General features: G+C 45.8%; 1 protein-coding gene across 1 annotated transcript in view; it reads right to left on the bottom strand.

The window, feature by feature from the left end:
• The window catches only part of ABRAXAS2 (abraxas 2, BRISC complex subunit), a 31,913-nt gene extending 20,496 nt beyond the window's left edge, over nucleotides 1-11,417 (bottom strand). Inside the window, exons 1-3 of the mRNA XM_058698057.1 lie at nucleotides 11,294-11,417; nucleotides 6,304-6,394; nucleotides 1,563-1,599 (exon numbers count right to left, since the gene is read on the bottom strand). Coding sequence (XP_058554040.1) covers nucleotides 1,563-1,599; nucleotides 6,304-6,394; nucleotides 11,294-11,392 — 227 coding nt within the window. The 5' untranslated portion in view covers nucleotides 11,393-11,417. The remainder of the gene's footprint in view (nucleotides 1-1,562; nucleotides 1,600-6,303; nucleotides 6,395-11,293) is intronic.
• Between the last annotated feature and the right edge of the window lie 4,152 nt (nucleotides 11,418-15,569).

Raw genomic sequence — 15,569 nt, 5'->3', positions numbered from 1 at the left:
ATGACTTAAACTTAAATCCTGGGGTGCCTGGCTGGCTCAGTTGGAGGAGTGTGAGTCTGTTGTTCTCACCCACGTCGGGTGTAGACTACATAAAATAAATAAATAAATAAAATTTTAAAGCAAACTTAAGTTAAATCCTTGTTCTGGTACAATCTTACTGACAGCATTTTAAGGAACTCCTCAAAAAGGCTAGCAGAGCTTTGCAGAATCAGGGCCAAATCGGATACTTTCATGGACCAAACACAGGGAATGTGAGGACCAGGGCCTGAATCACGTCGTGTGCTCTGAGATTCCTCTCAGATGAATTGCTTGTCTTGCTTCCCACTCCTCTTCCAATTACGTGTAAATCTAAAAGTGATGAGGTTTTTGGCTGCTTTCGGGCTTTGTCCACAGGTAGCCATCTTGCATGAGGGCAAGCCTCTGAAATACTCGATGGGTAGGTGTGTGTGTGGTGGGGGGCAGAGGGAGGGGTCCCCAGGAGTTCTTGGGTGCAAGGGGCTGGGTGTTTGGGCCAGCTGAGAACGAGACAGGGGTCAGGGTGAGAGCAGGGGACATACAGCAAGAACGGCTAGGCACGAGGGGTGGGCAGGTGTTAGAGAAGGGAGCGCTGATCGAGAACGCTGCATTGCACTAGCGTGGGCAGCTCTAGAAGGGAGGTACTGGCTTCTGGGAAGGTAGAACACACCCTCAGGGGTGGGGGTTAAGAAACACTGAGTTGGAACCATCACGGCAACCATCGGGTGGAGGGGTCTGGGGCTGAGAGAGCAGGCAGAGGCCCGATGGGAGTCTGGGGAGAAGCGTGGTGCACAGAGGACACTGGCACTTTTCTCTCTTGCCCTCCACACGTGTCATTTGCTCCCTCCCTTCTGAACGGTGCCCTCCCATTTCTTCCTTTCTGTCCTTTAGTTGGTCTTAGTATGCAACCGGTGTATATTAACTTATATACACGCAAAACGAAAGTTCCATGTTTCCTTTCCTTTCCTCATAAAGTTGAACACTGAACATTTTTTATTCTTCTTAAAAACACCCCTTAAATTATTTTATCCATATGTGATCCTTAACTTCCTGCTCTGGGGCCGAACAGTCCTTGGGAGGGTGCCGGAGCGGGCTTTCATCGTAAACCACTGAGGCCAAGATTTATACCATCCCTCCCCTTTCCCTAACCTAACACAGTGCCCCAAACACATAGGTGTTTGTTCACAAACAAGTGAATTTGGATGCCCTCAGTTTTACGTGTGACTTTATAGCCACAATCAGCTACAGACCTAAATTCATTAGTTTTTTTTTTTTTAATTCCAGTTCTTTTTTTTTTTTTTTTAATTTATTTTTGAGAGAGAGACACATATGCAGAGAGAGGGAGAGAGAGAATCCCAAGCAGGCTCCATGCTGTCATCGCAGAGCCTGATGAGGAGCTCAGTCTCACAAACTGTGAGATCATGACCTGAGTCGAAATCAAGAGTTGGGTGCTTCACCAACTGAGCCACCCGGGCGCCCCGAAATTCACTAGTTTTTATCAATTAATATTTTAATGAAGACTAAAAGTGACAAAGAATGTGGCTTACCTAAAAAGTTTTGAACAAGGCTGATGATTATGGATTTCTGTAATTAGAAAGAAAAAAACACATCTCAGTTAATCTGGTAAGATACAGGCAGTATCAAATAGCCCAGGATTTTTCTTTTTTTTTCTTAACTAAAATCTTGAATAAAAAGACAGCTTTCCTCTCCCTAGCAGGTACTAGTGAAGGCAGTGTGCCTTCTTAACACTTCAACTCAGGGACGCATTCGCAGTACAAAGTCAACTGGAGAACAAGTTCTGTTTCCATCTGTCCACATGCGAGAAGCACACATCTGAAAGCTTTTATTCAGAACACGGCAGCTATTGTGTGCCCTCATTCAATCTCACCTAGTTAAACAAAGCATAAGAGGGAAAAGTAACAACCGACTGGAAGCATTTAATCAAAGTGTATGAGCACAGTGAGGACAGCTTGGGGAGAGGACGGCCTAACCACCCCACCATCAATAACCCACTAATGGGCTCAGGACAACTTGGGCCAGGTGTTTTGAGGGGGAAGGGAGGAGGAGACTCTGGAGGCCTGTTAACCCTTTCAAAGACGGTCAGCACCAAGGGAAACAGTCATTTAGAAGGCAGATCCTAATGGCTTCCGGAAGTATTGCTGTGATTAACCAGAGTGAACAATTTCTTCAAGCTCATCAGGGGGCTTGGGGTCTGGGTTGCTTTACAAGACCATGAGACTAATTAACCATTCAATTCTATTAATAACATTCTTCTGGACAGAGGCTAATCACCTGTTGTTTAAAAAGCCACAGCCACAGAGTTCCAGGCTACAATTTTAACGCAATTAAAGTGAAACCATGACCCTGGAGGACATGGGACTGTGTCCATTAGCTTCTGTCCTAATGTTAACGCTGCCAGAACATGCGCACGAATGCAGTTCCCCCACTGGGAAGATGAGTTCATCGCCTCGCGTAGCTGTTGACGAAGTGATGCAAATAAGAAACCTTCATCTAGAAATTGTTCTTTCATCACCGAGCATTAATACATTACACCATCTTACGTTATTTCAGATACTATTGGTAAAGCGATTAGAACGTGGAACATTTGTAGCAAAAACTTTAAAAAGAGTTCAGGAGAAAGAGAAAAAACTCACCTTCTGCTTTAAAGGGTATTTTCAGAAACCCCCTCGAGTCAGTTCTGAACCCCAAATACACATTGTTGTCATCAACTGCGCCAGCAGACTTCTGTCATGGTTTACAACTGGGATTAGAAGCACACTAAAGATATGTCCTAGATATCGTGTGGCATTTGCTAAAGGAAGCTGAATCTTTCTCTTAGAAGATTTTTTGCAAGGCCTAAGCACTCCATGGAGAAAACTGGGTGAAAGCCCAAAACGTGATAAAGCCGCAGATGACCCGGAAGCTGGCTGGCACGCTGGCTGATAGGTAGGCCTCTGAAAACAGGCAGAAGCAGGGCAGCCTCGCTTGCGGTCCCAGAGTCTGCCGTGCCTCTAAGCTCATCCGTGTGGTCAAGGCTCCTCTTTACACGTGCAGGGCGTCTCTTCACTCATCTCCTTGGAAGTTCGCTACCCCCGGACCTTCGGCTGTTCCGCCAATCGATCGTCCTACCTCTGCTTCTCCTCCTGGGGGTGACTTAGCTCCACTACTCCCAACCTTTCCAGTAACTGCAGTGGCATCACTTCATTAACCAAGGAAGCCCTTGGGTGGTGGTCTGCTCCCTCCCCTTCCTAGAACGAAGGGTGGACAGCTCCATTAAACGTGAGTTAGCACAGGGGCGCCTGGGTGGCTCGGTCGGTTGGGTGTCCGAGTTCGGTTCAGGTCATGATCTCGCAGTCGGTGAATTCGAGCCCCGTGTCAGGCTCTGTGCTGACAGCTCAACACCTGGAGCCTGATTCGGATTCTGTGCCTCCCTCTCTCTACCCCTCCCCCACTCATGCTGTGTGTGTGTGTGTGTGTGTGTGTGTGTGTCTCTCTCTCTCTCCCAAAAATAAAGATTTTAAAGCGAATTAGCACAGCCTTTAAAATTAATATGTAATCAACACAAAACGCGATCATTCGTGTTCCGAACGTAGCGTTCTTTATGAAGTCCTTATTAAAGAGGGAAAGATAAAGGGGTCTGCACATGGATTCAGACATGTGCAGCAAATACCAACTTTGGTCAATTCATTTTATTTAGAACATCTCGTTCTGGAGGTTAAGCTGTGCCAGGAAGTTTCTTTACACCACTGGTCTGAAACACTACTCATGGCACTTCAGCTAACGTTTGCCCTTCCCACCCAGATTTCCCGGAGTCTCTGGTTTATATTTCTAACATGTATTCATTTTTAAAAGAAAACTATTCCAATGATAACAATACATTTAAGATAATACCAGCAAACGCTTTGCCCACAAGATCCATAATCTGTTTCAAACAATGAAATGAATATAGCTAATAAGCTAAACGTTGTACAGCAAAAGCTGGTTGTCATGGTGCTGTATTAACTGGGACACTCTATCAGTCGGTACTTCTCCGTATTTACAATACCATGGAAACGTACTTACTGCGAGAACCCGAAGGCTTATAAATCAGATACACCGCATTAAACTGTAGAACTGGAATTATTTTCCCATTCTATTTCTTTAAAAATAAATAAATAGCCAGAATATTCATCAGAAATGCTGCTTTGGTGAGCACGCCAGGTAAGAGAGCTCTTTCTTGCATGGTTTGCTGTCAGTTAACTCTGGCATTTTAACCTTCAAATGCCAAATTCGTTTTTGAAAATCCAAGTGCAAACAATAAAACTGCACACATGTCCAATGAAACCAAAGTCTCTATCTCAGAATTTTAAAGAGTTAAGCAAAACAAAAACAAAATCTTAGTGAAAGAAGGGCTACATCCGGTAGATCAAGTCTTTATAATAAGTCATTATTGGGGCACCTGGGTGGCTCCGTCGGTTAAGCATCCGGCTTTGGCTCAGCTCATGATCTCACAGTTTGTGGGTTTGAGCCCTGCGTCAGGCTCTGTGCTGACAGCTTGGAGCCTGGAGCCTGCTTAGGATTCTGTGTCTCCCTCTCTCTCTGCCCCTCCCGCTTGCATTCTGTCTCTGTCTCTCAAAGATGAATAAGCATTAAAAAAAAAAAAATTTCTAGTAAGTCATTGTTGTGGGGAGTAGATTTGGTCCTTTAGGAAATTAACTATTTCTTGTCCCCGCCCCCACAATCCTAACCGCGCCCCCGCCGGCCCCTCAGTCCTCATCCCGGCCTCCCAACCCATGTACTACAAGGCTTTCAGAACAGGCTTGAAATTGCTGATGTGGCCCCAACATAACCTAACCTTCCAGCAAGATTTCAAACCAGCAACCAGTCCCCTTCACACATTCTGTATTTTAATTGTGTAGAAACAGGCCAGATTCCCTGTATATTTTATGCACTCCTTGCTCTGGGTTCCCCTGAATGCACTGCCCACTAGCCCTGAGTTCACCTCCTTCATGTCACCATTACTGATTTTCCCCACTAGCAGGTTTTTCCTTTTCCCCTTAGGGGCTCGTCTCTGTTCCTTTCTTACAGTACCCATCTTGTGCTTTGTCTGGTATCTCTGCTCACTTGTCTTCTCCTCCCCACACTCCTGGCAGCTAGAGATGCATCTGGATATCCCCCTCACTGTGTGGCACATGCCTCACACGCGATAGTCAACAGATGTTGGCCGCAGAAGTGAAATGTCCCCTGCTGTGTTCTGAGCGTCAGGACATGCTGTTGGGTGACATGCTTGAGGTGCACTTTGATCCCTAGTTATCAAAAAGGGGCTTGGGGCGCCTGGGTGGCTCAGTCGGTTGAGTGACCGACTTTGGCTCGGGTCATGATCTCGTGGTTCCTGAGCTTGAGCCCCATGCCGGGCTCTGTGCGGACAGCTTGGAGCCTGGAGCCCGCTTCTGATTCTGTGTCCCCCTCTCTCTCTCTGCCCCTCCCCCACTCGTGCTCTGTCTCTGTCTCAGAAATAAATAAACATTAAAAAAATTTTTTAAAAAAGGGGGGCTGATGCAAAGAGGGTGGGCGCATCTATAAATGCTCTTCACCTTCCTCAGCAATCGCCCCCAAATCGACTGGGTTGTTCTTCAGAAAGCTGTTTTGAGGGGCACCTGGGTGGCTCAGTCGGATAAGCGTCCGACTTTGGCTCAGGTCACAATCTCACTGTTCATGAGTTCAAGCCCTGCGTCGGGCTCCATGCTGACAGCTCGGACCTGGAGCCTGTTTCGGATTCTCTGTTTCCCTCTCTCTCTGCCTCTGCCTCCTCGTCTCTCAAAAATAAACATTTTAAAAGTTTTAAAAAAAAAGAAAAGAAAGAAAGCTGCTTCCATTCAGCAAACTGCTCGTGTAAACAAGTGTAAACATTGTTGCCAGATCGCTCCAGGAAGCACCAGCCCAACAGATCTATTGGTTCCAGTACCCGGGGAGGCTGACAATGGGGAATAGCCTGAGCCGCAAACTTGGGATTCGCTGTGGTTTCAAAGAGACAATCAAGCGAAATAGCACACAGCAGTTCAGTAATAGACCAGTTAGTAAGAGACAGCTTTACGAGGCTTCCTACACATAGAGTCATACGCTGCAAGTCCACACTGACTTATAAAACATTCCCTACCAGTTATCGGTGCAAGTGATTCGCGTTGTGATTTTAATGGTTTTCTGTGTGCCTTTCATCTTTCAGATTAAAATCGGGAAAGGGCCAAAGAACAAAACAAACAGCACTGATACAGAAAAAGTATCTCTAAGCTCAGTGATAAACTCACTTACCGATTACTTGCAGAAATTCTGTGTTGCTGATTTGTGAGTCACTGATGCTAAAGGTTTCCTCTTGTCTTACCTCTCCCAGCAGAAATCCTTCCTAAAAGTAATGAGAGAAAATAGTCGCAAACTAAAAATAAAGATGATTTTTTACTGGAATTAAAAGGAATGGAGGGCATTATAATTTCATAACAACTTTTAACAATAATCCAAAAAGCTTGCCAAAGAAACTACTCTTCTATAAACCCACAAGGAAGACTAAAGCAATCTGAGATATATCGATTAACTGGATTGTTTGAAAAAAGGATTCCATACACAATGAAATACTTTAATCCCTTAAGGAAAAAAAAAACTGCTTTTTTCTTTTTGAAGCAAAAATAAGTAGAGTGAATTCATTTCTTAAATCCTACTGAGTGTAATAACCAATATCAAAAAAACTCAGGAAGCAGAAATATTCCAAGGTTGTTTTCTGGAAACAGCATACAATTTATTTCATTGTTTTAAAAGCACTGTTAATGATAAAAGGATGAAAAAGTTTAACACAAAGCACAATGAATTGCTCTTGTACGGGCTGCGGGAAATGAGGATTTCAGCAAATAAATCTATCATTCGCACGAATATCTTTCCTTAATAAACACGGAGGTTTGTTTCCTTACACCTTGGGAGAACGGTAAACCCTGGGTCACTCGGCACATAACCTGCTGTGTACTTGCTGCCATGCTCAGCACAGGCACAGGTGGAGAACATTCACTGGCTGTCACAATAACTTTCCTAAGAGGGTGAATTCATAGGCTGTTCTGCAATCGCCCTTCCGGGAGAGCCACGTGGTTACTCCTTCCTCCATTTTGGTTTTTTTTTTTTTTTTTAATTTTTTTTTTCAACGTTTTTTATTTATTTTTGGGACAGAGAGAGACATAGCATGAACGGGGGAGGGGCAGAGAGAGAGGGAGACACAGAATCGGAAACAGGCTCCAGGCTCCGAGCCATCAGCCCAGAGCCTGATGCGGGGCTCGAACTCACGGACCGTGAGATCGTGACCTGGCTGAAGTCGGACGCTTAACCGACTGTGCCACCCAGGCGCCCCATCTTTTTTTTTTTTTTTTAAGTATATTTATTTTGTGAGAGAGAGAGAGAGAGAGAGAGGATGCATGGGAGGGGCAGAAAGGGTGCGGGGGGGAGAGAGAGAATCCCTAACAGGCTCCGCACTGTTAGCGTGGAGCCGACATGGGGCTTGAACTCACCAAACATGAGATCTCGACCTGAGCCGAAATCGAGAGTTGGACACTTAACCGACTGAGCCACCCAGGCGCCCCGGTCCGTTTGGCTCTTTACTCAGATGGCACCTTATTAGATGGCCAATGTAACGGAAACAGGGACTGTCAGACACCCTGTCTCCTGTCCCCTGCATTCTTTTTCTTCTCAGTCTTCTCACTATCCGCCATAGTACATCCTTGTATTAACAAATAAATGCCTACACCTACTAAAATGTAAGCTCCATGAGGGCAGGGACTCTGTGTTTGCTCACTGCTATATCTCAGCACCCAGCACAGTGCCTAGCCTAACACATTGGAGGTGCTCAATAAATACTGGTTGAGGGTATTTGTTGAAACAGTGCCCCCCCCCCTTTTCAAATGTTTTATTTATTTATTTAGAGAGAGAGCAGGGGAGGGGCAGAAAGAGAAAGAGAGCACGGGGTAGAGAGAGAGAGACAGAGGATCTGACACGGGCTCTGAGCTGATAGCAAAGAGCCCGATGTGGGGTTCGAACCCACGAACCATGAGATAATGACCTGAGCTGAAGTCAGACGCTTAACCTACTGCGCCACCCAGGTGCTCCAAAACAATGCCCTTGTACTACATACCTTTCTATCCTAGGCTAACCCTTCAAATCAATTAAAGAAAGTTCCTAGTTTAAAAATATTCCCAGTTGAGGGGAGGCTGGATGGCTCAACCAGTTGAGCATCTGACTCTGGATTTCAGCTCAGATCATGCATGATCTCATGATTTGTGGGTTCGAACCCTGCGTTGGGCTGTGGGCTGACAGCACGGAACCTGCTTGGGATTCTGTCTCCCTCTCTCTGCCCTTCCCCACCACTCACTCTCTCTCTCTCCCTCTCAAAAATAAACATTAAAAAATATATATTTCCAGTTGGAATCTGTGGAGGTGAGGAGGGAGAGACAGATGCTTTACAGCATAGTTTTTGTGTTGAATTAGGGGAGTGTCCTAAAATCCCAAATCATCATGTACAGGGTATTTCTCAAACTTAAGTAATACACAGATCCCCTCTAAAAAATTTTCTCTCAAGCACCTGGGTGGCTCAGTGGGTTGAGCATCCGATTCTTGATTTGGCTCAGGTCATGATCTCATAGTTCATGGGACAGAGCACCGCATGGCTCTCTGCACTGACAGTGAGGAGCCTGCTTGGGATTCTCTCTCTCCCTCTCTCTCTGCCCCCCTCCCCACAATGGATGCATGCACATGTGCTCTCACTCAAAATAAATTAAAACATTAAAAAATTTTTTTTCTCTCAAACCTAAAGGAGTGTTCATGACTACTAGTTTGAGAAACAGTGACTTTTATTCCATAAAAGTCTTTCAGTTATGAGCTCTCGCTACAAAAGAGAAGCTTTGTCTTTGTAACAAATTAATAAAAATTAACATGAAAAAAAGTTTAAATTTCTATAGAACTTTACACTTAAGAATGTATCTACAGATCCTTAGTGTTCCACAGTCTAGGACTGCCAGATTTAGAAAATAAAAATACAGGCTACTCAGTTAAGTGTGAATTTCAGATAAACAATGAACAATTTTTTATGTAATATTTCGGATATACTGACACTAAAAAATTACTTCCCATTTATCTGAAATTCACATTTAATTGAGTACCCTGTATTTTACCTGGAAACTCTATCATAGTCCTCAGATTGAAAAAGTCAACAGTGACCGCAAGACATTCCAAAGCCAAGTATAAAATGAATGTTTATTACCTACTGGTCTGGATTATCTGAGCTACTGTTACTTTATAGCGGAAGGAGGCAAACTGTGGTATGTGGGTTCAATCTAGCTTCATGCCTGTTAGTGTAGAGCCGACAAGTTAAGAATAGGTTCTACTTTTAAATGGTTGAAAAAAATAAAAAATAGGAATAGTTCATGATGTGAAAATTATAAGAAATTCAAATTTCAGAGTCCATAACTAAAGTTTTATTGGAAACATTCACCCTAATTTATTTATTGGCTTTGGCTGCTTTCTTCATCCAACAGCAGAACTGAGTAGTTGCTACAGAGACTGGCTCACAAAACCTAAAACATTTACTATTTGGCCCTTTACAGAAAATGCTTGCTCACCTCAGCTCTACAGAATGAGTGATTTTAAACTAATTTATTTCCTGGACAAAACAAGAATGCACTACAAAAGCAAGTTTTTGATTCCTCAACTTTAAAATGTATAAAATTGAAATTAAAGTAGTCTGCATATATAATCGTGGCAAGGTTAACATAAACAGCTACGGCCACGTGAAATAAAGTTGCAAACTATTTGGAGACATACTTCCATATCATGGCAAAGACTTCCACAAAGTCTAGCACCATGTCTGGCAAAGCACAGATATAAGGGAATATCTCTCGAATTAAATTAATAACAATCTAAGTAACATGGCCATGTCACTGCTGTTTGTAGAACATCTATCCAAGAGGTAACTTATTCTTAACAATAGTCTTGCCTTCTGCAAAAACTGTGATATTACTAGGTAGTCCAAGAACTACAGATGTTAAGAAGCATTGCTGAAACCATATTTAATACTTCTAAGGACATCAGGAGTATCACAAACCACCTATATATGGAACTTCATTACATTATCAAATAGCTGCCTATAGTATCACAGGCCTTAGTGTCCAGAGACGTGAGCTAACTCTGGAAACACCCATGTGTATTCCTATCTCCACTATCAACATCGAAGAGATGAAAAGTACATTAATTTCATGACACCCAACTTACTAACAGAATCACCTCTCTGTGTGATCAGTTTTTACTAATGGAAGCTAAGATTGCAGACACGAAACCAAACCCAGTTCCTTATTCTGCAGTGTATCATTTTGCTTTGTAATGACAACCACAACCCCCCCACACACTTATTAAATAAATTTGAATAACTCACTATTGACATCTTTTAAAATAACCCCTCAATTTGGTGGACAGATTACATATGTAAAGATAAAAGTTACCTAGTTTCACAAAGAAACTTCCATCCAGGCGAATGACATTAAAAAGACAATTCGCGAAATAAAGACATTGAAGCAGACAAGCTTTGCTCTCTGGGAGCTCCGAAGCCTATGCATTTCCGATCACTCATACGTAGGCCTGTCATTTCCCTATTTCGCTGCGACGAGCGCCGTGGTTTAAGAACATTCGCCAAGGAACTAAATATGCAACTTCAAGGCAAACACACCCTACACCTAAACACTCCTGTTTACATTCTCCATTTTCCATCGAGGCGAAGAAAACACACGAACGTATCTAACGAGTATGAATAGTGACAGCCATGGTTTCTTTCCCTCGTCGCACCCCACAACAACCTGTGAGACCGGCGGGCGGGGCAGGGTGCCTCGGTTCCCAGACTAAAGCTCGGTCTCTCCGCTCTCTGCCGACCCCTGGAGCCCCTCGCAAGTCTAGAAGCCTCTCAGGGAGGGGCAGGAGCTCGGTTTCCACTAAGCGACTCCAGACACTGCTGGCTGCCAACCGAGGCAGCTTTGCTAAAAACAAGACGGCTGTCCTGAGAGGGCCAGGAGGTGGCAGGCACCGAATGAGGGGGCCCATCCCAGGGGCGAAGGAGCCCAGGGTAGCAGGAGCTCGCCGGGGGCGGGAGCCGCCCGGGTCACCTGCCCCTCGGGCCAGCCCGGGAGCCCAGGGGGTGAGCCGCGAGCGGTTCCAGCTTGGCCGCAGGCGCCGGCCCGGGACGGAGGCTGGAGGCTCCAGCGGCCGCGGCGGGGGGCCCGGCACCTACGTGGTCAGCGTTGCTGTTGGCGCTGTGGAAACACACAGCGCTGAAGGTGTAGCCCGAAATGGAAGCCGCCATGATGGAAATCTCCAACTCCCCCATCATGCCCCGCGGAGGGCACGCAGCCTTCCGGCCGGCCCCGCCCCTTGGCATCCTGGGAAATGAAGTTTTTGGCGGGTGAGGCCAAGGGGCCGCAGCGCCCGCAGAGACGCAGATTTGCACTATTGGAACCCAACCCCCGCGAAGTGTCCTCCGTCTCGTGCCCTGCACATCTCAGATACCGCCTCTTCTGCGTAGCCCTCGGGAGTTCCCCAATTCATTTTTTCTCTTTGCAAATGAAACTCTTACTAATAAAATCCAACTCAAGAATGAAAGGAGGGAGATGATTCAAGCAAGTGTGTGGTTTGCGTTTGACATAGAAAGAAAATGCTGTTATTTCCATTTTCGTAGGACCACTCTGGCGGCAGCGTGGAGGCTATAATGTGGCAGAGGGGGAAGGGTGGTACTGTAATCCGCAGGAGGGAGGTGTCTTTGGGGGTGGTTGGAAGTGAAATGGTGGTAGCAGTGAAGGTGGAAAGGGAGTGGATTCTGTAACAAAAGGACACGAATTTAACGAAAAATCATGGAAAGAAGATTGGAACAACAAATTTAAAAAAAACAGCAAAAATTAAATCTCACAAAGTTAGGTAAAGAAGCTGAGGAATCATCATTCTTCTCTTTGTCCGATCTTTCAGGTTCGAAACTGGACTTCTGATCTCCCCCAAGTCTCCTTGTACCACGGTCTCCAAAAGTTCAGCAGCAGGACTGTTTTCTGGCTGTTGCACAGGCCCCAAACCTTGGAATCATGGTTGACCTCCCCCACCTTTGATCAGTCAGCACAGTCTTAAAAATATATCGAGAATCCTACAACTCACCACCAGCACACCTATCACCTATCACGGTGGTCTAAATCATCAATTCTTTCCTGGGTCTTTATAACAGTCTCTGACTCAAGAGCCCTGAACTGGGGGCAATTTTACCCCTCGGCGGACATTTGGCAGTGTCTGGAGGCATTTTTGGATGTCACAACTTGGCGGAGGGTGCCGCTGGTCATAGTGGTTAGAGGGCAGCCAAATATCCTACAATGCATAGGACCCCCACCTCCCCCACGGGATGCGGTGGAGAAACCCTGGGTTCCACCTTGTCTTCAACCCCTTCCCTGCCAAATCTAATCTCAACACAGCAACTAAATTGGTCATGCTAAAACTTAAAATTTAGGGGCACCTGGGTGGCTCAGTCGGTGAAGCGTCCAACCTCGGCTCAGGTCATGATCTCACGGTTCATCGGTTCGAGTCCTGCATTGGGCTCTGCGCTGACAGCTCAGAGCCTGGAGCCTGCTTCAGATTCTGTGTCTCCCTCCCTCTCTCTCTGCCCTCCCCTGCTCGCACTCTGTGTGTGTCTCTCTCTTTATGTTTAAATAAACATAAAAAAAATTTTTTTTTAATTTAAAGCATGTTGCTTCTTGGTCTAAACCTAAACCTTGTAATGACTTGGTTCCTATCACTCTTCTGACTTCCTTTCTTGCTCCTGCCCCCTTTGTTCACTCGGCTTCAGCCACGCTAGTCTTTCTGCTTCCTGGGTATCCCTATCTCATCCTACCTCAGGGCCTTTGCACTTGCTGTTCCCTTTGCCTAGAGTGCTCTTCTCACAGATAGTTGCAAGGTTTACTCCTTTATCTCTGCTCTAGATGCTCTGATGTGTGACCCATATCCACCCTTGCAGGACTTACTATTCTACCACACCCAGCTTCTTCCCCAGCTGGGGAAATTGTCAGCTTTCTCATGGACTTGCCTTCAGTATAGTGTCATTGCCTGAGATCATTCCTCATTTTCTGGGTGACCAGCATTCAATGCCTCATCAATATAGATGCATCAAGGCTCACCTCCTTCCTTCCAACCTGGGGTAATTCCAAAGGGTCATCCCAGCTCCAGAGTGCCCTGTAGGGGAAGGAGGTGCTAGCTGAGGTGCTGTTGTAATGGTTCCCCAGTCCGCCAACTTCCTTCATCCAGCTCTGTTTCTCCCTAGTAATCTTCTTTTGTGTTCATCTCAGTCTTAGACTCTGCTTCCCTGGGGATATAACGTATGACAACCTGTCGCAGATTTTCACTTGGGGCCACCTGCTCAGAGAATCCTTCTCTTATCACCCTAACCAGACCGCAGCCCCAACCTGACCTTCTCAATATTCCTTCCCTGCTTTCCCTTCCCCTTTCCTACTTATCACCATCTAACATCATCCCTATTTTATTCATTTCTCAGCATATTGTCTTTGCCTCTCCGCTGGCACATTCTGAACTGCATGCGGACAGGGATTCATCTTTGATTTGCTTACTGCTGTAGTCCAGCATTGGGGATAATGCCTGGCATGTAGCTATTACCCAGCACGTGACTGCATGCCCCCCCCCCAATGATTGTTGAGTGAAAGTTGCATAAAAAGTGGGAGGGTCCCACAGAATATGGTTGTATTTTATTAGCAGGTGCTAGAGGGGAACGGAGACCAAAGAAGCTAGTAAAAGGGATAAGCTCATTACTAACAAGTTGCCTTGGGTGGCCCCCTGAGGAAAAGATTTGAGACGTAGGAGAAGATGAGAGAGGAAAGAGCCAGATTAACAGCATTTTCAACAGCATTTTCGGGGAGAAGGAGAAAGAGAAAGAGAAAGGGAGATGAGTAGCTGCAGTGAGATTCTGAAACTTGGGGAAAGATGAGAATAAGGAATTTTTAGGATGTAGTGTTGTGTATCATATGACGGAATTCCTCTTGACTGCCTGCTTAGGAGAACCTTCAGCAAAACTTCTACAGTGATCGAACACACCCATGTAGCTATTGCGAGGCAGATTTTAGAGTGGATCGCTTGGGTTCCAGTGTCAGGTGTAGCACTCACTGTGTGATCCGGAGCAACTTCTCTGCGCCTTGGTTTGCTCCTCTGTAAAATGAGGTACCTGCCTGATGTGGCAATCTTAAGGAGTGAATGAGATAGCATATTGGATGTTTCACCCAGTCCCTGGCACACAATGACAGCCTGCTGAATGTTAGCCATCACTTCCATTGTCATGAAGTAGTTTAGAAGATAAAAGAAATCTATAGGCTCTGAGAAGAAAAGACCTCCCAGTATATCACCACAATATTTTTTTTTTTTCAAGTTTGATTCATTTTGAGAGAGAGACAGAGAGAGAAGCAGAACCAGCTGGAAAGGGGCAGAGAGAGAGAGAGAGAGAAAGAGAGAGAGATTCCCAAGCAGGCTCCATGCTGTTAGCGCAGAGCCCAATGCAGGGCTCAATCCCACGAATCGTGAGATCATGACCTGAGTCAAGATCAAAGTCAGATGCTTGACTGACGGAGCCACCCAGGCACCCCTATCACTACAATATTGTTTTTTTTTTTTAAATATTTATTTATTTTTGAGAGAGAGAGAATGAGTGGGGGAGGAGCAGAGAGAGAGGGAGACACAGAATCTGAAACAGGCTCCAGGCTCTGAGCCGTCGGCCCAGAGCCCGACACAGGGCTCGAACTCTTAACGGTGAGATCGTGACCTGAGCCGAAGTCGACGCTTAACCGACTGAGCCATCCAGGTGCCCCTCACCACAATACTCTTAAGTGAAAATGCAACTGGCAAACAATGCAAATGGTAAGATTCCATTATTATATATTTATCAAAAAAACAAAACCCATGCATTTCAGCAGGTGCTTGTATGCAGGCAAATGCCACACTCTGCTATGATGGATCTGAAAGAGGAAACAAGAAATTCCACTTTCACTATGCCCTCTAGGTAGTCGAGGAAACTGAGACTTAAAAGGTTTAAATCAAGTGACTTGCCCAAGGTCACACCTGGTATGGACTAAGTCGAGACTGAGGTTCAGGATGGCTGGACTCTGTAGTCCGTGATCAGGCAAGAAAATGCAAAGGAAAGGGATGAGTGGTATCAGGCCTGGAAGGAGAGAAAACCTGGCTGAGTCTTGGAGGCCCTTGTGGAGGAAGAGAGGGGAACAGAGGGGAGCAGAGGATAGCTGGGACCAGGGAAGGGGCCTGGAGCTGAGCGGCTCGAGGGAGGTCTACGCGAAAGGGGTTGCAGTGGCCCCAGTGAGCTGTGAGCCCGAGTGGCCCAAAGGAAGGCAGAGCAGTGGCGACAGGCTGGAAAAAATGGCCCTGAGCCCAGGCCCAGGGGAGGCCAGGAGGAGCCGTGTGCGGAGGGTGCGGGAAGAACAAAACAAGGATGATGCTCTGCTTTGGCTGGTCAGGGGCCACGT

Source organism: Neofelis nebulosa, chromosome 13 (assembly GCF_028018385.1).
Source record: "Neofelis nebulosa isolate mNeoNeb1 chromosome 13, mNeoNeb1.pri, whole genome shotgun sequence".
NCBI lineage: Eukaryota > Metazoa > Chordata > Mammalia > Carnivora > Felidae > Neofelis > Neofelis nebulosa.
The sequence above is the reverse complement of the archived record's forward strand: the minus strand, read 5'-3'. Positions and strand labels throughout refer to the sequence as shown.